This window comes from Canis lupus, chromosome 24 (genome assembly GCF_003254725.2).
Source record: "Canis lupus dingo isolate Sandy chromosome 24, ASM325472v2, whole genome shotgun sequence".
NCBI classification, from domain to species: domain Eukaryota; kingdom Metazoa; phylum Chordata; class Mammalia; order Carnivora; family Canidae; genus Canis; species Canis lupus.
Genome location: NC_064266.1, coordinates 2976243 through 3000010, shown reverse-complemented (window position 1 = coordinate 3000010; position 23768 = coordinate 2976243). Strand labels below are relative to the sequence as shown.

General features: G+C 40.0%; 1 protein-coding gene across 10 annotated transcripts in view; it reads right to left on the bottom strand.

Moving 5' to 3' along the window:
* RALGAPA2 (Ral GTPase activating protein catalytic subunit alpha 2) overlaps window positions 1-23768 on the bottom strand; it is a 328009-nt gene that overhangs the window by 116164 nt on the left and 188077 nt on the right. For all 10 annotated transcript variants that reach the window (XR_003144828.3, XR_003144834.3, XR_003144829.3 and 7 more), the window contains 7 exons: window positions 20741-20869; window positions 19806-19864; window positions 12927-13035; window positions 6477-6587; window positions 4730-4798; window positions 4309-4446; window positions 2084-2267 (listed from right to left, as the gene is read on the bottom strand). Coding sequence is in view for 2 of the 10 variants with exons in the window: in XM_025469120.3 (XP_025324905.1) it covers window positions 2084-2267; window positions 4309-4446; window positions 4730-4798; window positions 6477-6587; window positions 12927-13035; window positions 19806-19864; window positions 20741-20869 (799 nt within the window). In the remaining 8 variants the exon portion in view is untranslated. The remainder of the gene's footprint in view (window positions 1-2083; window positions 2268-4308; window positions 4447-4729; window positions 4799-6476; window positions 6588-12926; window positions 13036-19805; window positions 19865-20740; window positions 20870-23768) is intronic.

Below are 23768 nucleotides of genomic sequence, written 5' to 3'. Positions count from 1 at the left end.
GGACATAGTTCCTGCATAAGGTCCTGAGGTTTTCTGGAGAATATAGCCAAAGACTGTTGTACATCAAAAGCAAGGTGGTACCAAAATTTAAATGTGCATTTTTAGGTTTTTCATTTTGCACTAACCTTTCAATTTTCTGCTATTTTCAAGTGACAAGTCATAATGTATGGTGAACTTATTTTAGGGATAGCCATGTGCAATGAGTCTAAATTAATGGCTTTCAGAAAAAGTAAGTTACTTTCCTTCAAAGACATAAACTGGGTGGTAGGAACCAACAAAAGAAATTGATCAAGGGTCATTTTGATAAGATATGGTTTGAATTTATAACCATGGTGGGGGGGGGAATCAAGAAAATATTGCAATCTAAAAGAGTGGAAGTCCAGAAAGACAACTAAATGATTAAGCAAATGGAGGTCAATTGGGAGGACAGTATGAAAGTGTGCCATGTACTGTCCACCAGCACAACTAAAAGTTAAATCTATAGTCTACTCAGTGGAAAAAATCTCAGAGTAAATACTATGATATTCCTGAAACTAGGTTATTACATCTTCAATTCAAATTTCACCTTTATTACTTCTGATTTATGTACCCTTGGGAAAATCCCTTCACCTCAGATGCTCAACCTATAAAATCAGGACTGGCCAATTCCAGAGCCTTTTCCCCTGACTCGTGCCCCACTTCTGTCCTCTTCATCATCACCTCACCTGTCCCCTTCCTCTGGGCCTAAACCATACTCCAGACTCTGCAGTCTTGCAAGCATCACCCTGGACTCTGTGCCCTCACCTGGCTACTATCCTTCCTTTGTCCACCAAGGCCCTACAAGAAGAAGGTCTCAGGGTTCCAAAAAGTGATCCCCAAATCACATGCTCAGCCTATCTAGCTATAGACTAACGACCCATACCTAAAGTACTCAGCAAAACTCGCCACCAAATGCTTAGTTGGGAAATAAAACAGCTCCTGCTTTGGCCCCACCCTCTCTGATGTTTTTGAAGCACCTAGCACCACCAAGGACCTTCCATGGTTCCTTTTCCCCTTTCTTACCTTGACTTCTCAGCATGGATTCTTTCTTGTTTTTTTCCATGACTTTTCTTTCCTGGTGACATTCCCTCATTCCTTTTTCTTAAAGGGTCTTTACCCCCAAGTTTCCATCCTTGTGCCTAGGTTTTAACTTGCAGAGTCCGTAACATTTTTATGGATCTAACACTCCACACCCACATTTTTTTTTTTTTTTTTTACTTTTAACTTAGAGACAACTGAAGATTCACATGCACTAATAAGAAATAACACAGAGTTTGCAAATATCCTTCACTTCCTTGGTACTACCTTACATAGCATAGTACAGTACAGTATCACAATCAGGAAATTTTAACATTGATATGATTCATCAATATTCAGAGTTTACTAGTTTTATATACACTGTGTGTGTATGTGTGTTTGGTTCTATGCCATCATTTCACATATACAGATGATATACCTACCTTTGGATTCACATTTCAAGGCCCAGAGATAGGCTCTTATAATTTCAGGAAGAAGGGTGGTTGAGGAAGACATATAGTAGTCCCTAATCCTGACAATATGCACATTCTAAAATGGTACCTATGCCATTAGCAGAATGACCCTCAAACTGAGGGATGTAAATCCCCACCTCTCTCTTTACGATGCTCTCTTAGCCTGTAACCCTTGACTAGATCCTTTCAAAGTCTGCCCATCCTTCTATCGTCTGACTTAGGCCCTTCCCCAGGGGAAGCTCCTAGGTGCTACTGTTCCACAAACAGTACACCTACATTAATTCTGTCTCTCCAGTTGCATGTAAAATTCCTGAGATATAAAATGAGCTTTTTTTCTGTGGGTCTCATAGGTCTGAGACATATAAGTCCTAAATACAAAATTCAACTAAGATGAGAAAAGAGAGAGAAGGTGAAGAAACAGAAAAAGAAAAACTAGGAAGGCAGAATTTGCTATCACAAAGGAGTCTAGAAACCAGAAACAACTAGATTTTTAAAAATAACACAGCAAGCATGGACCAAAGGCTATAATCTTTCCTATTCTCACCCATGAGAATTAATATTCTGAAGAATCTTACCTTCTTCAACTGTGAGCAGGTTGCCCAAATCTGCTGATGCATGATATTGGACTGGTTCTGAATTCTTCACATTCGCCAGTGGTAAGAAGGGGTCATAATCTGGGGATGACAGGTCGGCTAGGGTCAGTGTATAGTGACTCTGTTGGGTGTATGTGCTTGAGCCACAAACACAGCAGTGCAGGACCTGTGAAAAACAGAAGGGAATGTGTTCCAGGGATGCAACTAACCTGTTCCCTGACAATCTGCCAAACTACAACAGCATTTAGAAGGTAGGTAACACTTGATAGGCTTGGTAATACTTAAAAAGACATAGAATCCCTTCCATTCTAAAACATCTTGCTATCTGCAAATTTATTTTGCTCCTTCTACATCAATGCCAATAAATATATGCTCAAGACAAAAGGAAAGTGAAGGTTAAAAAGTGTTTATTTTGCCACCCTTCTGGGTGGTTGTACACACCTAAGTCCTGCTGTGGTCCATCAGAATATTCATAGAACTTCTTTTTATGGTCCCAAACTCTACCGCCCAAATTTCTATCAACAATAGAATAGATATATAAATCATGGGCTTATTTTCACTGTGTAATACTAAATAGCAATGAGTGAAAAATCTACAGCTATTCACAATAGTATGAATGACTCCTTCAGAAATAATGTTGAATGAAGGACGTCAGACACAGAAGCATACACTGTGTAATTCCAGCTATACGAAGTACAAAAACGATCTATACTGTTAGACAGATTGGTGGTTACCCCACGTATGTGAATGGAGATAGTGACTAGTAGGGAGGCATGATGGGGGCTTCTGGGATACCAAGAACATTCAGTTTCTGCAGCTGGGATCTGGTTTCACAGGTGTGTTCACTTTGTAAAAATTCATCAACCTCTCACTTATGATTGATGCTGTTTTCTGGATGCATATTATACTTTAATACAAAGCTTCTTTTAAAAATACAATAATGGGGGATCCCTGGATGGCTCAGCGGTTTAGTGCCTGCCTTTGGCCCAGGCATGATCCTGGAGACCCGGGATCGAGTCCCACATTGGGATCCCTGCATGGAGCCTGCTTCTTCCTCTGCCTGTGTCTCTGCCTCTCTCTCTCTCTCTGTCTCTCATGAATAAAAATAAATAAATAAATAAATAAATAAATAAATAAATAAATAAATAAATAAAATAAAAATACAATAATGTTATTCAATAAATTTGTGAATTGTGTTAACTAGGAGGTAACTTTTTTATTGCTAAAACAATTTTAAGAGAAATCTATTAAGAAAAGAAATACTAGAAAAGAGATAAATTTAAGTGACTGTGGCTACTTTACTTGGCTGAGCCAGGGCTCACATAGGTTTATAAGCCACAAAGATGACAGGAGTATCTAATTAATCCTAACAGAGTTATTAAAATTTTGATCACTAAAGAAACCATTTAAAAATACAATAATACTTTATAGTTGAATTTCAACCATATTATCTTTTCTTGTATTTAACACATTTTAAAATAAGGCAACACAGTAATAAATTAATGAGTTGCAATATTTTTTAAAGGTTATTAGTAAAGGTGTGTTACTAAAAAAAAAATAAACAAGACTGTCTCTAGTAATTATTCAATGGATACACAGTGCTAAATTCATAAGTAAGGCTTTCATAGGAGGGACTATAAAGCCAATATGGAAGGGATAATACAAAGGGTCCAGAGCAAATATCACACCTAGGCATCAGTAGGAGATGATATTCTAATATTTTAAATACTATAAAAATGATGACACTAATATTGTAATGTGATATATTTCCTTAATTTATTTCTTAAGATCTTTTGAAGCAAAGAGATTACTGAGACCTTTATACTTTTTTCTTCCTTTGATGAACAGATTTTGTCAAACTAAGGCTTATAAATATTCCTATAATATAAACAGTTCTTTTTAAAATTAAGTACAGATAGACCATATCACATGAAAACTGAGGGGGGTGGTGATGGTCAAACTACAGTTGTTTAAAGATGGCAGTCATGTGAAATTGTAGGCTTTTATTTGGTAACCATTGTATCTCTACAATAATACCTGCTCTGTTTTCACTCCTTAAATTATTCATTTCTTTTAAAATGATTGAGCCCCCATATATGCTTTTCAAAAGGGTATAGTTAAATAAATAAACATGTAGAACATATTTTGGCAATTCTGTGATGCTTAAGTCTATACTCTATGTCCTTGAAGCTCAAATGGAGACTCACCCTATAGATATAATCCAGCAAAGGAGCTCTGGATGCATGCTGCTCCTCCAGGGCCACCGTGGACACTGGGTGGAGAAGGGTGTTCACTGGCAATGCCATGCACCAATCCAAAAGGCAGAGTAGCAAGGACACAATAAACTGGAAGAGGAAACAGGCCCAGTACCGCACATTGCAGAATTTCAAACTTCACTACATGTAATAGCAAACAACAGAACTGTCTCTGCACAATAATAATTATTTGGTAGGTACAAAAATGCAAAAGAAATAAATGAATAAATATAATTTTCACAGGGAAGACCATTAGGACCAATACAGAAGAATATCATAAAGGATATCTCTACGTATGACATTATTTATCATTTTGCCTTATGTTAAAAAATAAAACAAACTCTGGAAAAAACTTAGCAGATGTGCCACCTACCTTCTTATCTGTTTCCACCGAGGAGTACTCTGCACTTGGTAAAAGAAAAGCAATTGTGGCCACAAGGATCTGTATAAAAGATAAATCAAATCCATAATGAAATAGAGCATAGCAATAGTTTGGGAAACCATATGATAAGAGTCCCAAGATAGCCGTGCACTAAACCCAGCTTAGTGTCAACTCACTAGGGGAAGGTGATAAAAAGCTGAGTTGCCTGTGATCCTGAAAATCGGAAAAAGTGATAGAGCCATGCCTAGTCTCCATTCCACTCTGCTGGTGCTGAAACTGGGAGCCCCTGATGAAGGGACATTTCTCTCTGTGTGGTCACTCAATTCCCTTCATCATCCACACTTTATACTATGAAAGTAAAAAAATATTTTCAAAAAGAACTATGAAAATGTTTCCATTTGATTTTCTTATAAACCATCTAGGTCTCCATCTGTTGTCCTGGTATAAAAGCATCTCTTGTATTCTCAAAGGCATTCCTCTTTCGATGATAAACTTTAAGTGACCTTTGAACAATTTGGGGATTAGGGGTGCTGAACTCCCTGAACCTGCACAGTAAAAAAAATAAAAAAATCCATGTATAACTTTTGACTCCTGCCAAATTTAACTACTAATAGCCTACTAGTGGCTGGAAGCCTCGTCAGTAACATAAACAGTGGATCAACACATATTTTGTATGTTATATGTATTTTATGCTGTGTTTTTAGAATTAAGCAAGCTAGAGAAACAAAAATGTCAAGAAAATCATAAAATATATTTACAGTCCTCTACTATATTTATCCAAAACAACCCACATATAAATGGACTTCTGCAATTCAAACCTGTGTTGTTCAAGGGCCAACTAAACACAGTTGCCCTACAATACAACTTTACAACTTGCAGCATCACATATTCCTGTGTCCAGGGCTCTGCTCCACTCTAGGTCACCTAAGGTCTCTGAGAGAACAAAGTGATCTCACTGGTGAAGTCTGTCTAGGCCTGAGAGAAAATAAATCAGAATCACTTATTCTCTCCCTGTAACAGCACACAGAGACAAATCAAATTTCCTTGACGAGTTACCACTGGATATATGAAGAACAGGACATGCTTTAAAAAGTGTAGCTTTAAAAACTGACAGGAATGGATGGGCCTTATATGCAGGCACCTACAGAGGTGAGGAGGGTACATGCCTGTGCACAACAAGCATCCTCAGATGTAACCGACCTCCAGGATATTATCACTGGGACGATTCTTCCCGCTCCTTCTGTCCCTGTCTCCTACCAATTACCACCCCCAGAGGGTATTCCAGTAGTAATCTCATTCCAGCTGGGTAGTCACGCAATGGCAAAAAGCGTGATCCGGGGCTTCAGTCTGGGAGAGACTCCTGTTTCCTACAAAAGGTCCCCCCGCCCCCCGCCCTGCTCAGAGGGCATCATAACCAGCTGCCTTCTCCTTGTTAGCACCATCCAAATTACTCTAAATGAATGAAGCTCAATCTACAAAAGGTCTCTTTGTTGTGGTCATGTCTGCCTTTCAAACTTCCCAAGTGTAAGACTGTACCCTGGAACACTGGTGGCTTCTTTACGTAGTGCCTGAAATCACAGCTGAGAAGAGCCAGTGTGATTTAGTCTTAAAATGAATGACTCATATAGCAACGTAACAGACGGTTCTTGAACAATCATTTGAGTATCTGTAATTAAATACCGAATACCGAATATAAGAGGGAAATGCTTATGTTTTAGCATTACAGGAAAAGACTTACTTCAGCAATTTTCCGAGGCAGAGAGGTTTCAAACATCAGAAGCTTTTCCCAGTAGGAAACCAGCAACTGAAGAACATCACAGGCCACCTGAGCCACGATTTTGTTAGAAAACTATAAAAGGAAACAAAACCCCCAACTAAAGGACTGAACTTAACATGTATTCTTGTCCTAGGAAGAAAAGAATAGGTATTTCTTTCCAGCAATGTTTAGGGATACATTTCCTTGTTTGGCATTAATTGTTTGAAAAATGTGTCCTGGTACCAGGTAGTTTGTAGATGATCACCATCCTGTAACTGCCTCTTGTCCAGCCAGACTAGTTGTATTAACATTCTAGAGAAACAAGTAGCTGTCATTCAGTTATATGAAAATTAAAACAGTGATTTCAAATGCCTCATGCAGATCACATAAATCATAATTTTGACAATTAGAAGAAATTAAAATGTAGTACATTACTAAGTATTCCCTATGCGCTGGACCTTTACAAAAATTTTCCTCATTTTCGCATTGATAAATCTTCATTAACAGCTCTGCCAGGTAGATGTGATCTTCATCTTACACTTGGATAAATGGAGACTAATCAAGTGATTTTCTATATTATAAAATTAAACGGAACCCACATGTGTAATGTACTAAGAAATGTGAAACTTTGGGGACTATGAGAACATAATTCATATGTTATGGTGTATTCAATTACTTTGAATATGTTTTCAGAGTCTGGTGTGTGTCCAAGGTCACACTGGATGCTCCCATTTCTTGTTAGATGGCATGTTAATGAGGAGGGATGGTACCTACAAGGTCCACTGGCTGGGGTGGATGAAATAGTTGAAGACACCCTGTGCCTCTCTCCCTGGCCAGAGCCTGGGGCTACACTGCTATCCATACCTCATTATCTAGAGAAGAAAGGCTTGTCACTGATTTTGGGTCCCTGTTTAGGGAAACCTCTTGATATGAAGCTTAGTTATTTCCATACCAGAAGCTCCAAGTCACATGAAACAGATACCAATTGACCTCAGCACCACAGAGACACAGAAAAGTCAACATTTAGCATCTCAAAGTAAACGCACAGAACAAGAAAGAAGGTGAGGCAAAGGGGATTAATTTGAATTCTATAGAATAAACACTTCCTGACTGTCCCTTCCTGATAGGTGCAAAGTACACGCGAGGCATGAATATCTGTGCTCAAGGCACTCTTCAGAGGGGGCCTCTAGGCTTCAGATGACCTTATGCTCAATGGCTCCTTTCAATCCCTCAAGCACTCTGGCTTGCTTCTGCCCCAGGGCCTCTGTACTTGCTCCCTTTTTTACCTGGGACATTCATTCCCCAGGTCTGCATGTAGCTGACACTGCCACATCTTTCAGACCATGGCACTAAAATGTCTCCTCAATGAGGCCCCCATGCCCATCCAGAGGAGTGGCAGCCCACCTCCGCCAGCTCTTCAGCTTCATCCTTTTTCCCTCTTATAGTTTCCTTATGGCATTAACAGCTATCAAGCTGATCTTTTGTACTTGTCTGCCTATTCTTTCGTGTGTTTAATTTTTCCACATCTTGTTCACCATTATATTTCTAATGCGTTGCATAGCCCTCTGAGGAGTGACACATGGTGAGTTTGAGGTGAAGATGGAACTGAAGGAGTTAAGAACACAAGTAGGTACTGGATGTGTTTCTGCTGCATCACAGTGGTCAAGTCATGAGGTAGAGCCAGAAGGCTGGCATGGCTATTAAATCTAGAAGCTAGAAGCACACAAGAGGACTAGGAGAAAATGAGAGCTATGATAGAGCAGACAACAAGCCTCTAGGGAGAGAGGGGTGAAGTGTGAGGGTGGGGCAGACAGCAGAAAGGCCACATTGTGGTGGGAGGGAGAGTTGAGCTTAGTCTGGAAGAATGCAGAAGGACAGTGTCTCTTTCCAGGCAGCAGGCAGCAGGGCACTGTGGCAGGCAAGGCTGGGCTGGAGGGGATGCAAGTGGGGTGGGATTAATCACACCTGAATGCTGTGGGGGATGCGGGGGGAATAAATCACTCATGTACTCACTCAGCACATACTCATGGAGTAATGACCACATGTCAGCACTGATGGTGACAGATGGTAGCTATACTTGTGGTAGGGATGGCAGAAGGTATAGGTTGTTTCATCACTGTTGTACACCTGAAACTAACATCACACTGTGTCAGCTATACTCAAAAAAAAAAAAAATGTAATCAACCTCATCCTCTCAAAAAACAAACAAACAAACATACAGGGGAAAAAATTCTGGGAAATGTCCGGATTTGGCTAAACTGACAAGTACCAAGGCACCAGCCACCATACTGCCCTGACACTGCACTGGACTCCAATACACCAACATCTTGATCTTTGAATATATACCAACTCATTTCTACCTCAGGGCCTTTGTACTTGGTGCTCCTTCTGCCTGGAGTGCCCCTTCCCCAGACACTGCCTAGCTCCTTCTCATTATTAATTTCTCCACTCATATACCACCTCTTCCCACTTAGAAGAGTGGGATTGCTCCTGGATGCTCTCTATAGTGTACATATGTAGTTGCTTGGCCAGTATCAATTCCCCTCTCTCTCCTTAACTAATAGTAGATTTTTTTTTCTAGGTGCCTTCCCTCTCCTGTGCAAGTCCTCTCTCCCAGCTCCAGGAGTGTGCCTGAACTGGCTGAAAGCAATCAGAAGATTTTATTCCCAGCCTCAGTCTTTGGTACATGGATGAGCGAGAAGCCGTGGCTAATGTGTCTTAGTACCCTTTACCAGAACGCTGTGATGGAAGTCCTGCTGAACATAAGCAAGGACACAGAGGACCCTGACTCCTACTGGCAGACATCCTCCAACCCTGCAGACATCCCACCCTAAGATGAAGGCACTGTGGACTATGGAGCAGAAGAGCCAATTAGATCAGTGTTGACACTATTAATCTCCTGGATCAACCAACCTCAAATTCTTCCATACCCATGTATTTTCCAGCTATATGAACTAATACATTCCCATGTTGTGTAAGCCAAAAAAAAATAAAAATAAAAATAAAAGGGGAAAAAGGCAAAAAAACAAACAAACCCAAACCCCAAAACAACAGCAAACAACAACCACAACCACAGGGCACAAGATGAACAGGGCAGACACAGTCCCTACTCTGAAAGACTGACACAGTCCTGGGAACAGGCAGGGACCTGTTGGTGTATGTCCCTGAATGCCATGCTCTAACTCTGTGGTGACTTGGTCAGGCCTCGTGCAGATAAATTCCTCTGGTGGCAGTATGGAGGACAGATCTGTGGGGGCCAGACTAGAACCATGGGGTTGCAGAGCACCAGGAAGCTCAGTTATTGGCAGAGGGAGTCAGCCCCAGTGAGGGATGGCCCTAGGGCAGCAGAACTCTATTGTTAAAGATGGTGGTGGGGTGAGGAAGGGGAGACTGTCCATGATGTCTCCTAAGATGGGGTAAGAAAAGGAGCAGCAGGTGTTGCTGAGGGTGGGGGCTCAGGCTGGGCTGCCTGGAAGGCAGGGTTGGCAGCTCACCTGAGCCAGAGCTGAAGCTGGCACTCTAATGCCTTTGGCCCACATCCTGGATGGGACACCTAAGTCTGTAACTACAGTTCAGACTTAGAATACTCCCCTGCTCCCCTGCCACCCCTGTTGCCCACCAGATACAACTAGCTAGGTGGAATTCTCCAGGTGCCTGTGTAGTGCACTGCTCTCATTTATTGCTGAGGCTGTAGGCTGGTTTTCATTCATACCCTCTGGGGAGCATTTCAGCCTTCTATGACCATGTCCTTCCCACATCCGAGGGAACACTCAGGTCAATCTTGACAAGTGTTCCTGAAGGCAGGGTCACAGCAGAGTGGTGCCCAGAGCCATGTGGAATCCACAAGGCAGGAAGCCCTTCCAGGGCTCAGGCTCCCTGTGCTGCTGGGGCTGGGCATCCTCCTAGCTGAGCCTCGAGGCCCCTCTCCTTAGAATTGTTTGTTTGTTTGTTTGTTTATTTATTTATTTATTTATTTATTAATGATAGTCACACACAGAGAGAGAGAGGCAGAGACACAGGCAGAGGGAGAAGCAGGCTCAATGCAGGGAGCCCGACGTGGGACTCGATCCCGGGTCTCCAGGATCGCGCCCTGGGCCAAAGGCAGGCACTAAACCGCTGCGCCACCCAGGGATCCCCTTAGAATTGTTCTTAGTGGCCATGCCTTCCCTGCTAGGTCACCTCCTTCAGTAACAGTACCAACTGGCACAGGAACACAGGCCTCAGAGAGAGGCAGGCAGGGAGCTGTCCCATCCATGAGTTTCCCTCTGCTATTCCTAATGGGGAAAGGGAGGCTGATTTGGCTCATCTTAGCTCTCTGATTTCTTAGCAATTCAAGCTGGAGTGATTTCATCGACCTTCTTTGTTTCCAACATGGGGCAAGCAAGAGTATCTACAGGGGTGCAGGCTTCAATGGGGCAGTCCTGCCCTGTGCTGGGAGGCCCCCATGGACTATGGGCTTCATGCATTCTTCTGGTGCCTTATGGTTTTCCTTATATTTAGAGAAAAACTAAAGAAATGTTTGAAAATGTGGAGAACTACAATGAGAAAATGTAAGCCCTCATATCCTTCTACTCTTGTTATCAATTTCCATCTCCTTTCTATACTACACAGTGCCATATAGGTAGAAGGATAGCTATAGAGACATATCTACATATCTCCTTCATTCTTAGACACCACTGAATTCTTAACAGTTTTTCCAGGAAAGGGGTAGAGGTGGGAAAGACACACCACGTTCAATATATATTAATAGATTTAAGAAAAAACTAAGACTTGAAAAATAGATCTTAGAATTGAGAAAATAGGATATTAAAAAAATTACACTCTGCATATATAATTGATATCCAACTTTTTTTTCCCACTTTAATAGTTATATATGACTATCTTCCTATAGCTTTTGCAATTGTGCAAAAGGCCAGACAAGCCAGGGTATCTTGGGTTTGACTCTGGCCAACTCTTTACATCCCCATCAGCTTATTTTCCACATCTGTGAAGCGAAGATGGCAATAACCCTTCATTTCATATGGTAGTTTTAAGGATTAAAAGCAACAATAAAGGTCAGTGCCCTGCTCCTAAGTATCTTGATTCAATCAATTTGCTCTTCCTCGCCACAGGGATCAGCAGCAAGTGCTTTTCTAACTTTCATGATATAACTGGCACCTCCGGGTGTTGTGGAGGACAGAACGACAGGACAGGGCAACAGAGGCAGGCGGTCAGAGGGCATCAAGCTTGATGAGGAAGGGGAGTGGGTGAGGAGGGTTGCTGTGAAATCAGGCTGCAAAGGCAGGCAGAGGCGCGACCAGAGGGCTGGATGCCAAGCCACGGGCTGCGGATGGCCCTGACTGCTTATCTTGTGGGCTGAAGCACAAAGAGTGGCACAGGGGCTTGTCAATAGCCTGGTGAGGACTGTCCTGGGGTCAGCAGCACATGACAGGCAGCAGAGAGGCGCAGGCCTGAGCCTGGATGCCGGTATCGGGTGAACAGTTCGAAGTTTGAACTTTGGCTCAGCCAGACTCTAGAGCCTGGAATGAGAGGGTCCTTAGCTCTCCTGCACTTCAGTTCCTCTACTGTAAAATGGGAAATTGCTTCACACCTAAGAACTTCCACAAACCCCCAGCACAGTGCCTGGCAGGGATTAGGGGATATAACGACAGCACTGCTAATTATTAGCACCATTTCTAAGCAGGAGCCAGAAAAGGACCTGGCAGGATTTGAGCTCTGGTCTAGGAAGTGGCAGTATGTATAAAGGTTTTGTTTCTCATGTTACACGGATCTGTTCTTGGTGCATATTCTATTACTTATACCTGCATGGCGGTGGGCTCATGGCCTGATTTCTCTGGGCCTTGCTTTCCTCTGATGTGACATAGGAACTGTACCATCTACCTTGCAGAGCTGCTGTTGTGAAGATTATAGAAACTTTATCATGAATCTGGCCCAGCATGACTGTCCAGTGAATGGCAGCTCTTCTTTTCTTTAAGAAAGCAAAGGAAGAAAGCCATCCTAAAAGTAACAAGGTCCAGTCAGATAGTGAGCATTTAGGGCTGTTAACTAGGAGCTATCAGGTCTCTCCTGGTCCTACTGAGGAGGCCAGGACATGAAATCCCACTTTCTTGTCACTATTACCAGCAGATGACAGTTGTGTTGCTTGCCACAGAAAGTGCCCAGCTATCAGAGGAACCGCATATGGCTGTAGGGTGCTTGGTCCAGAAATGCTCAGGCTATGGTCGGCCAAGATGCAGCCACCAATGGGGAAGCAGCTGTTGGTGGCCTCCCTTGGGAGCCTGACAGAATGTTCAACATGGCTCTTAGAAAAACAATTTTTGATTAAAAATCGCTCATGTAGGGGAAAATAACGATGGGGCTAATTCAAACTAGAATGGGTTGAATATCTGGGATACAGCTTATTGTCAAATACATATCACAAATTGGTAATACCTTCAAAGTGACACCTATCACGTTGATAGCCTCTTTCAGCTGAGGATGGCTTGTACACTGTGCAAGTTCTTCGCATATCCAGACTCCGAGGGAGCAAATAGCAATGCATCTTTAGAAAAAGAAGTAAAAGAAAGGAAACTCAAAAAATTTAATATATTTTCTTGGTATTTTCTAGTGACAAAGTATTTTAAATCTTTTTTACAAAATGGCCAAAACTACAGACATGTTAACAGAGTGTCTTCCTGAGAAAAAAGATAAGAAGCCCTCAATAGGAAAAAAAAAAAAAAAAAAAAGGAAGCCCTCAATAGTCCAGTTTTCAGGACACATAGAAATATTGATATTGGTTAGTAATTAAATATTTAATGAAATAAATGATCTATTTCCTGTTAGTAGTCACAGAGCACATATCAATTATTTTTGTTGACATTTTTAATTACATTGTATTGCTTCAAGATAGTTTTGAGGAAGAATCAAAAACATGAATCTTAGAAAATGATTGGAAACCGAGTTTTTAATTGTTTTCCTTACAGTAAAATGCACATCTACTACATATTTCATTATAAAGAATACCTGAATACAACTGTCAGAATCAGCTGCCCTGCTATTGCTTTTAAGCAATATGTTAAGACAAAGCCTTCTTCAAGTTGCACAGTCCTTTAAAAATTACCTTTTTCAGTTATAAATCAATTTTAAGAGGTAATTCTCTGTGAAATTGATATATTCTACTACCTTTCTCAATGATCAAAAAGTCATATTCCTGTTAATTTTTTCTGAATGCCCACATATAAAATTAAAATACTTGCTCCCAAACCTGTTCACTTTCAGAACAAAAGAGGGTTTTCAAGCCTATACTCAGAACCAGATGTTATCCATAATATGTATATGTTGTTCTTTGTACGAAGACGTCATATCCAGAGCTAATAAACTAAACGTACTGCTCCGCTCTCCACAATGAAAGTTCTTTGCATTGAATATAATTCAGCAATTAAAATTAATATATTTTGAGGCTTTAAAACCACCATGTTTCACTGGATTCTTGCCTCTTTAAATTAGGATAGGATAAGTGCTTCACAACAGGTTTATTAAAAGCACTTGGGAAACTATGCCACCTACCAAAGTGCACTCAGGGAAAGCACGTGGCCCAGTTTACAAGTATACGTGGTCTTTTTTGATTCTCTGACATCAGTATGATACAGGAGCTTGACACGGTTCAAACTCTCAACTGAGCAGTCACCTCTTGCCTGATTCCAACATTTATTCTCAGTCTACAAAAGCACTTTATATTCTTAGTTTGTACCTGTTTGTCACATGTTCTGTATGACACAGAACAGCCTCTTTATTTTCCCCCAGCTTAACTCAGACTCTGATTTTCAACCCACTAAAATCTATCCAACATGGAATTAAACGCTAAGTCATATTTTTACCACTTTAAGAGCCTCTCTTCTTTTGCAAGCTTGCATGTATGTGTGTATATAAATACACATTTTTTTTTACAACCCATTAACCTATCTGCTAAATATAATTCATTAAGAGTAAAGATCTCTCATTTCTTAGGAACATCTCCATTACCCCGTAACTATTAGCTTTGCACACTGGAGAACATTTTTGATCCATAAAATGGTTTCATAATGTGAACTACTCTCATCTGCCTTGAGTTTTTCAGCCACACTAGTTTATAAGCAGCTCTTCAATGCCATTTTCTCTTTGAAATTTATCATTTACATTCCCCATTTAGCATCTTTACTATTCTAACACTCTCAATTATTCCTTATGCCTTTCAGTTTCTGTCAGAGTTAAGTTCTCTGTATTCCAAATATGTCTTTTGTGATCCCAAAAGAGTTCTATTTCTCAAGACTTTTCTTTTAAGCTAATGACAGTACCACCTTCACTCTCCTTTAAATGCCAACACACTCTCTGGAGACCATTTGCTACTTTGCCATCTCACACCATTCTGGTTTATGTAACAGAAACTTAGTATTTTTTTCTTAACTTTTCTACATTATTATCACTCATGACTATAACTATCTTCTCTTGTAATTAGCCTCCATTTATTTGAAATCTTGATCATATTTCTCCTTACATCCACTTGCATGATCTAAATTTCACTAACTCCATGTTTCATACACAGCTAATTAAGACTGAACATATCATACACATTTCTTTTTTTTTTAAGATCTTATTTATTTATTCATGGGAGACACAGAGAGGAAGAGACATAGGCAGAGGGAGAAGCAGGCTCCCTGTGGGCAGCCTGATGAAGGACTCTATCCCAGGACTCTGGGACCTTGCCCTGAGCCAAAGGTAGATGCTCAATCACTGAGCCACTCAGGTGTCCCATCATACACATTTCTATTCGATTTTTCACTACAGAGAAATTTGGCTTCCTACGGTAAAGAAATAATGGGGGGAAAGGTACTGCCAAGACATGTTAAAGGTCTGAATGTCATAGGTAAATGAAAAGGACAATTGAAGGATTTTTCCCAAGTTTCTGGATCGAAAATCTGGGTAGAAGATGGTGCCCTTTACTGAGATGGAGTTGGAGGGACAGCCAGGAGACTAAACGGTTCAGTAGTGGTTGTGTTAATTTTGCATGTGTTAAGACATCCAAGTTGAGATGTCAAGTAGACAGCTTAATACATAAGCCTGAATATATATAATGGTTCACAGAAGAGGCCAGTCAAATAAATTCAGTATCATCAGTATCAACAATTCAATGGTATTTAAAGCCTGGTTACAATGAATAAGAGAATCTAGGAGAGTCATAGAGGGAGAAGAGGACCAGCCCTAAATCTTGAGTCAGTCTAACATTCAGACATTAGGTGGAGGAGGGAGACAGAACAGGAGCAGCTGCAGTGATATAGGAATAAAATCAGAAGAATATATTCTAAGGAAATTGCATTGTTCAGGAAGAGAGGAAAGACAGACTAATTCCAGAATTAGGAAGACAAGTATGCATATTAAAATTCCTAAGGTAATGTCTAAAAAAATGGAGTCTATGATTTCTACAACAAGAGAGACAATAAATGGAATGTGGGGGAAAATCATCTGAAAGAAATGAAGGAAGAAAAGGAGAGGGGGAAAATGAAGGCAAGAAAAGGGACAAAATGAGAGAATACTGAGAAGGACCAATAACAAAGTATGAAGGCAGATAAAAGAAACACATCCAAATGTGTCAGTAATTGCAGTAAATGTAAATGAACTAAAGATTCAGTTAAAAGATCAAGATCAGACATGATAAATATATAAAATAAAGAATTGCAATTTTTGCTAAGGCATTCTTTTTATTTTTAAGGATTTTTTACTTATTTATTCATGAGAGACACACAGAGGCAGAGACATAGGCAGAGGGAGCCCCAATGTGGATCTTGATCCCAGGACCCCAAGATCATGACCTGAGCCAAAGGCAGATGCTCAACCACTGAGCCACCCAGGTACCCCTTTGCAAAGGCATTTAAAGAGAAGAATATAGAAAGGTTAAATTTAAAAGGATAGAAAATATTATTTTAAAATATCTGAATCGATATGAGACAAGAGGTCTTTAAGAGAAAAAAAATCATCCTTAGAAATAAACAGGGTCAGTACATAAATTAAAAGAGATATGATTCTCTATAGAGATTTGATAATTCTATACTTCTATGCAGCTATTAATATAGCTTCAAAATATGTAAAACAAAGACTGACAGATAATACAAGGTAAAATAGATGCACCATAATAGTGGGAGACTTTAATACATCTTCCACAGTAAATGATTAATATGGTGAAAAAAAATTAGAAAGGATGTAAAATATTTGAAACACACGATTAAAATATTAATTGAATGCACATATCTAGAGCAGTACACCCAACAACTGAAGCAATGGTATATACATTTTTTTAAAGACTTTTATTTATTTATTCATGAGAGACAGAGAGAGAGATAGAGAGAGAGAGAGAGAGAGAGAGAGGCAGAGACACAGGCAGAGGGAGAAACAGGCTCCACTGCAGGGAGCCCGACGCGGAACTCGATCCCAGGTCTCCAGGATCACACCTTGGGCTGAAGGCAGCGCTAAACCGCTGAGCCACCGGGGCTACCCTATACATGTTTTTCAAGCCTACACAGGGAATTTGCAAAATGTGACTATATATTGGACCATGGAGCAAATCTCAATAATTTCAAAGACTGTCATTTGGCAGATAACATATTTGATCTGTGATGCCTTTAAGACATCAGTAACAAAAAGATAAGTAAAAATAACTATATACTTAGGAATTAATATATTTCTAAATAAATCATGACTCAGTGAATCATAATGGAAACTGAAAGAAATCTGTAGTGGAAAAATATTACATATCAAAACATACAGAACTCAGACAACAGAGCACCTAGAAATAAACAAATTTAAATGCTGACATTTGTTTTTTTTTTTTTTTTTTTTTTTTTTAATTTATTTTTTTATTGGTGTTCAATTTACTAACATACAGAATAACACCCAGTGCCCGTCACCCATTCACTCCCACCCCCCGCCCTCCTCCCCTTCTACCACCCCTAGTTCGTTTCCCAGAGTTAGCAGTCTTTATGTTCTGTCTCCCTTTCTGATATTTCCCACACATTTCTTCTCCCTTCCCTTATTTTCCCTTTCACTATTATTTATATTCCCCAAATGAATGAGAACATATAATGTTTGTCCTTCTCTGACTGACTTACTTCACTCAGCATAATACCCTCCAGTTCCATCCACGTTGAAGCAAATGGTGGGTATTTGTCATTTCTAATAGCTGAGTAATATTCCATTGTATACATAAACCACATCTTCTTTATCCATTCATCTTTCGTTGGACACCGAGGCTCCTTCCACAGTTTGGCTATCGTGGCCATTGCTGCTAGAAACATCGGGGTGCAGGTGTCCCGGCGTTTCATTGCATTTGTATCTTTGGGGTAAATCCCCAACAGTGCAATTGCTGGGTCGTAGGGCAGGTATATTTTTAACTGTTTGAGGAACCTCCACACAGTTTTCCAGAGTGGCTGCACCAGTTCACATTCCCACCAACAGTGTAAGAGGGTTCCCTTTTCTCCGCATCCTCTCCAACATTTGTTGTTTCCTGCCTTGTTAATTTTCCCCATTCTCACTGGTGTGAGGTGGTATCTCATTGTAGTTTTCATTTGTATTTCCCTGATGGCAAGTGATGCAGAGCATTTTCTCATATGCATGTTGGCCATGTCTATGTCTTCCTCTGTGAGATTTCTGTTCATGTCTTAAATGCTGACATTTGTAATGAAGAAAGGTTGAGTTAATATGCTGAATTAGGATACTATTATATTAAGATATCAGAATTAATATACTGATAAAAAAAGAGAAGAAATGACAGAATGTAATGACAGTAGAAGGAAGAAAGAAAAAAGAGCAGAAAGTAGAGAATAAAAACAAATTAGAATAAAGAGGCTGAACAAAAACAAAAGTATGTTCTTTAAAAAGACTAACTAAAGTGACAAATCTTTAGCAAGACTCTTGAGAAAAATCAGAGAATATATAATAAGGTCAGGGATTAAAAAGTGTATATAGCTACAGGATGAAAGAGATACTAGACAGCAAGAGGATAATGGAGGCATCATGTATACCAGCATATTTCAAAACTTAGATGGAATGGACAGAGTTCTAGACTAGTTTATCTAAGCTGTAAAAAAAAAAGAAAAAAAAAGAAACCTTATTATTCCTAAAATCATGGAAGAAAGTCAATGGTTAACCTTCTCATAAATAAATGACCAGGCCTGAATAGTTTACCATCAAGGTCTAAATACACAGGAGTACAAACTCTAATTTTACAACAATTCTTGCTAACTACAGAGAATGAAACAATACTTCACTCATTCTGTGAGAATATCTAACTCTGGAATCAAGCCTGACAAGGACAGGATGGGGAAGGAAAATTACAGGCCATAAATATAAATGCAACTTTCCTGAACAGAATGTTAGTCAAGTCAGATCCGGTACTGTATAATGCAATTAGAGTTTATTCCAAAATTCAAGAGTTTATTACCAAAATTCAAGGTACCCTAATATGAACAAATTGATAATGAATTTATAGCTGCTGGTAACAGGAAACTAGAAAATATAGACTAAGTTATCCACCAAAGACCACTGAAGAAATTAGTCAAAATACAAAACAAAACAAAAAACAAAGAATCCACCCCACTCCAATCCAGAAAGCCTTAAAATCATCAAAAGAGCTAACAAAGCAATGATGGTTGGTAGGCTGCTAGAGAGAGAGCAGGGCAGGAGCTGAGTCCTTGGAGGCGGCAGTAGGCTGAGCTGGGCTTCTGGAAACCTTGAGGTTAGAGGCAGAGGATGAGAAACTGATGTTCCCCTCCACTGCTTTAGCCCACTGCTCCCAGCTTGGGCTAAAAGGGCGGTTGCAACTATTTATTATGTAGGTGGCCCAGAAAACCTCTATATTGGTAACAGACTGCTAGCAACCTCAGACACCTGGCAGAAGCAACCAAAATATTTCCAGGCATTGCTAAATGTCTCCCTGGGTACAAAATCACCTCTGGTTGAGAATTACTACCCTATACATTATACCATTTTTATAAGTTTTCAGTTTATCCTTCCATTTTCTTCTTCATTAAAAAATAACAGAGGATATATGTATATATTTGTAATCTTATTTTTTAATTCTACAAAATGTAGCATGCTATGATCTTCTGCACCTTACTGTTTTCACTTAATAAAGGCACACTTTAAAGAAATTAAATAAAGCATTTTCTTGACATAATTCTTACTATACCTTTTATGTGTGTATGAGTAATGTGGAAGTGTTTTTTTTTAAACATTAACTGTTTACACATAAATTTGTATGTATCTTAAAATCCTAAAATAGTTTACCTTTTAGTCAACATTTACCTTGCACATTCATTTGGTTCCTCTGTGGCATTCTTCAGTAAAATATTTATGAGGTAATGCTAAAAACACAAAATTAAGTTAAATAAAAACTTTGTTTAGTAGTTGGTTTCCCACATGTTCTGACTGTGTTCCAGGCAGTCAGGAGTTACTGATGGACCAGGATGCTCTGGAAAGGCTCCCATCAGGGAGAACCTGAGAGGAAGGAAACACAGGGCTCAGGGGAGCAGCCTGGTGAGGGTCTTAGCCAGGGCCTCCTGGGCAAGTAAACCAGCCTGGAGAAGAGGGCTTCTGGCCATGCAATAAAAACCTAGCAAAGCAATTGAGACTTCAGATAGGAAAAGCTCAGTTTTTTTTTTTACTTCAATTAGATTATATATTGTACGTTAAATAATATATTTTAATTATGTACCATAAGTAAATAGATAGATTGATTCTGAGATTTGAAAAGCATTTTTGTTTGCCCCAAAGTCAGTTAAGGAGAGAAAAAATACTTTACTTTTATTCTCTAAGGAATTAATAACTTGACATTTCAAACTATTAGTAGTATTTAATCAGGCTAACAATGGGACTGAATATTTGGCTTACTTCAATTATTTCTTATAAACTCATTTGATGCACTAATGCAGCACAATTAGACCTAAATTTACTACAAACGATGATTCATTACATAATTACAATCCATAGGCATGATAAGCAGATCTAATAAAATACACCCAAGGAACATATCAGTTCTAACTGCAATATGCTCTGAATCTAATACATTTAATATCCCCCTAAAACAGCCTTCCAGAAAACAACAACAACTACTGAAAGATTTAAACAATAAAGCAGAATTTTCAGAGATAAGTAGATCAATGTATGATAATGGAAGAGATAACCACAGAGCTAGAATTGTAAAATACTAAACTTGAGATTCATTCAAATGCATGAGGTACCTTGACATCTTCGGTTCCTGTGATAACTTCCTTAACTTCCGGCACAGACTGTAGTAAAGGGATGTCCCGGTAGGTATTTGGAAAGCAGACAAGAGAACCGAGAATGGTGAGAGCTTCTGAATGAGGTGTCTGCACACACACGCACACACATACAAAAAAAAGGGAAAACACTCATTTTTTTCTTTTTCTAAGTCATAAACTTTACATAAGCAACATGCTTTGTTTCATGATTTTGGGAGAAAATCTTTACAATTATTTTATCCTAGATAAGAGGTATTACACTATGCCGGGTTATTTTCCTCCAGGTGAATATTTAAGTAAGAGAGGTTTGCCTAAATGAAAAAAGTTCCAAGGAATGGAAAATATCACTATACTCATATAAAACGCATTGTGAAAACTGGTCTGCAGATACATTCAGAGTCAGAAGAGCAAATGACTCAATCATGATTTTTACCTTTTATTTTTATTTATTTTTTAGTCAATGTTCTTGACAAAGCAAGGTAAGTGATATCAACTTAATATTATTAAGACAGTTAACAAAAATTCATAAGGAAGAGGGGTTGGGCTCAATTTCAGAAAGCAGAGAAAGAGAGCAGACACCACCTACCAAATTTCCTGTCTCATCAAGAACTACTTTGCAAAATAACACATAGTGTCTGATATCTAGTGAGATACAAAATTACTTGTTTGTTCATTATTGGAATTAGGTATATATTAAAGGAGACACTTTTTTCTAGATTTCAATCCAGCTAACACTTACTGGCAGCTATGATTAGCCAAGAATGGGGCAGGCACCAGGATAACAAAGGTATGCCATTCATCCATCTACCTTCTGTCTCTCTACTATTATCTGATAATTGTAACAGTAGCAGCTAACACTTATAGTGGTAGGCACTGTTCTAAATGCTTTATAAGCGCTCTTAGAATACCCTCAACAGGGACGCCTGGGTGGCTCAGTGGTTAAGCGCCAACCTTCAGCCCAGGGTGTGATCCTGGAGTCCCAGGATCCAGTGCCGCATCGGGCTACCTGCATGGAGCCTGCCTCTTTCTCTGCCTGTGTCTCTTCCTCTCTCTGTGTGTCCCTCATGAATAAATAAATAAAATCTTTAAAAAAAAAAAGAATACCCTCAACAATCCAATGAAATAGATACTATTATCATTTCCACATTACAAGTGTGAAAACTGAGGCTCCGAGAAATTAAATGGCTTTTCAAGTGACAGACCCTGATTTGCACTGAGGCCACCTAACTCCAGAGTCCCACTGGGCCTATTTTGTTAAGCATCTGAGGGTAGGAAAGTAAAGCAGAGATGGCAGTGTGGCATGTGGGGTGTGGGAGAAAAGGCAAATAGCACTGATACACAACACAGTGATGTGGCTATGAGAACCATATACTGGGGATATTGTGGGAGCCCAGAACATTTTTTACCTCTCTTGGTTCTCATCAGCACATGGGTCCAAAGACAATGTAAAACACGCAGAGAGATACTCTCTGGGAACCAAAATGAAGTAATGATTGGCTCTGCTCAGGACAGTTAGAGACACTAAGACAACCTGCTGCTAAAAGTCACATGGTGCCAGAGGAGCCAACCAGGCCAGCAGAGTGAGGCAGTGAGGTGAGGGGCAGGAGGCCTGTGTGGGCAGTGGGAATGGAGAGGGCAGAAGACCTGGGGCACCCATGGACCTGTAAAAGGCCCAGGAGCACAGAGCCCAGAGGCCATGTGGGCATGTGCTGCAGGAACTGGGGGCTCCTGTAGGCAGAGACTGAGAAAAGCACTGCAGCTCCCAGGTAGTGACTCCCAAGCCACATAGCACAGTGCCCACCTCATTCCACCAGCAGTGGCGCTATCAGTACGGAGCAGGAGTGTGAGGTGATGATGCTTTCAGGGAGATCAGAGTATCAGATGCTTACTGAAGCCAAGTGCAGGCCAAAGTGATGGGCAGCTCTATAGCATCAGGGATGAAGTTGCTATATCATTAATGGTTTATCTCATTTTTTTCTTTAAATACAAAAATTTGAAACCACTAGAGCAAACTGAAAATGCTAAGACTTGCCAAAGTTGGTCAGTGAGTACAGCTTGTTATGTGATCTGTACCACACAAAGTTCTGTGGTCACCACCCAAGCCTTTCCTCACCTGGCCCCTGGATGCAGGTACTAGTTCCCTTGGGCCTGGAAACACTTCACCAATTGGAACACCTTTCTTGGTTCCTACAGCGATCTGACAGCCTCTGCGCCAGAATGCCTCATTTCCTCTGGATCCAAACTGTGATGCCGAGTGTAGTCCTGTGCCCCCTTCTCCTTCAGATCTGTACTTACTCGCAAAGGATATTCCAGATCTATGATTTCAGTGCTTCGTGTATGCTGGACTCCCTGACATTTCTCTCTAGACCAGACTTCCCTCCTGAAGTCCAGGTTTGTATGTCATACCCCCTCAGGGGTAGAGAGGCATCTCACATTGATGAGCTCCATCTGACCTGAGTTCTGTCCTTCTCTGTGATACTACCCCACACCTCCATCAGTCTGTCCCCTCATTGGCTGCCTTTTCTTTTCCTTTATTTTTAAGTTAAGAAGATCTTTAAACATAAAAGGAGAGTGTTACAACTATATACCCAATACCAAGATTCAAGATTTTACCACTCTTGGCTCATCTGTATCCTTTTCTTTTCTTTTTTTTTTTTTCATTTCAATATTTAAAATTCACTAAGAAGTTTCCACTTTCAATACTTTAAAGTGACTTGAAGACATTATGTCATTCCACCATGGTCCCCAGCACCCCTGCTTTGTTTTTTTTCTTTGCATACATCATTTTCTGACACGTAATATAGTCATTTCATGTTTATAACCCCAACAAAGACAGGGGCTAGATGGTTTTCACTACTTCTCTACCCCAGTGGGTGCTCAATAAGTATCTCAGGATAAGGGGTGCCTCCTGCTGTCCCCATTTATCTGATGAACACTCACTGATGATATTTCAGGTCTCTGCTTTAGCATCATTTCTCCCATGAAGATCTTTCTAGATTTTTCTTTT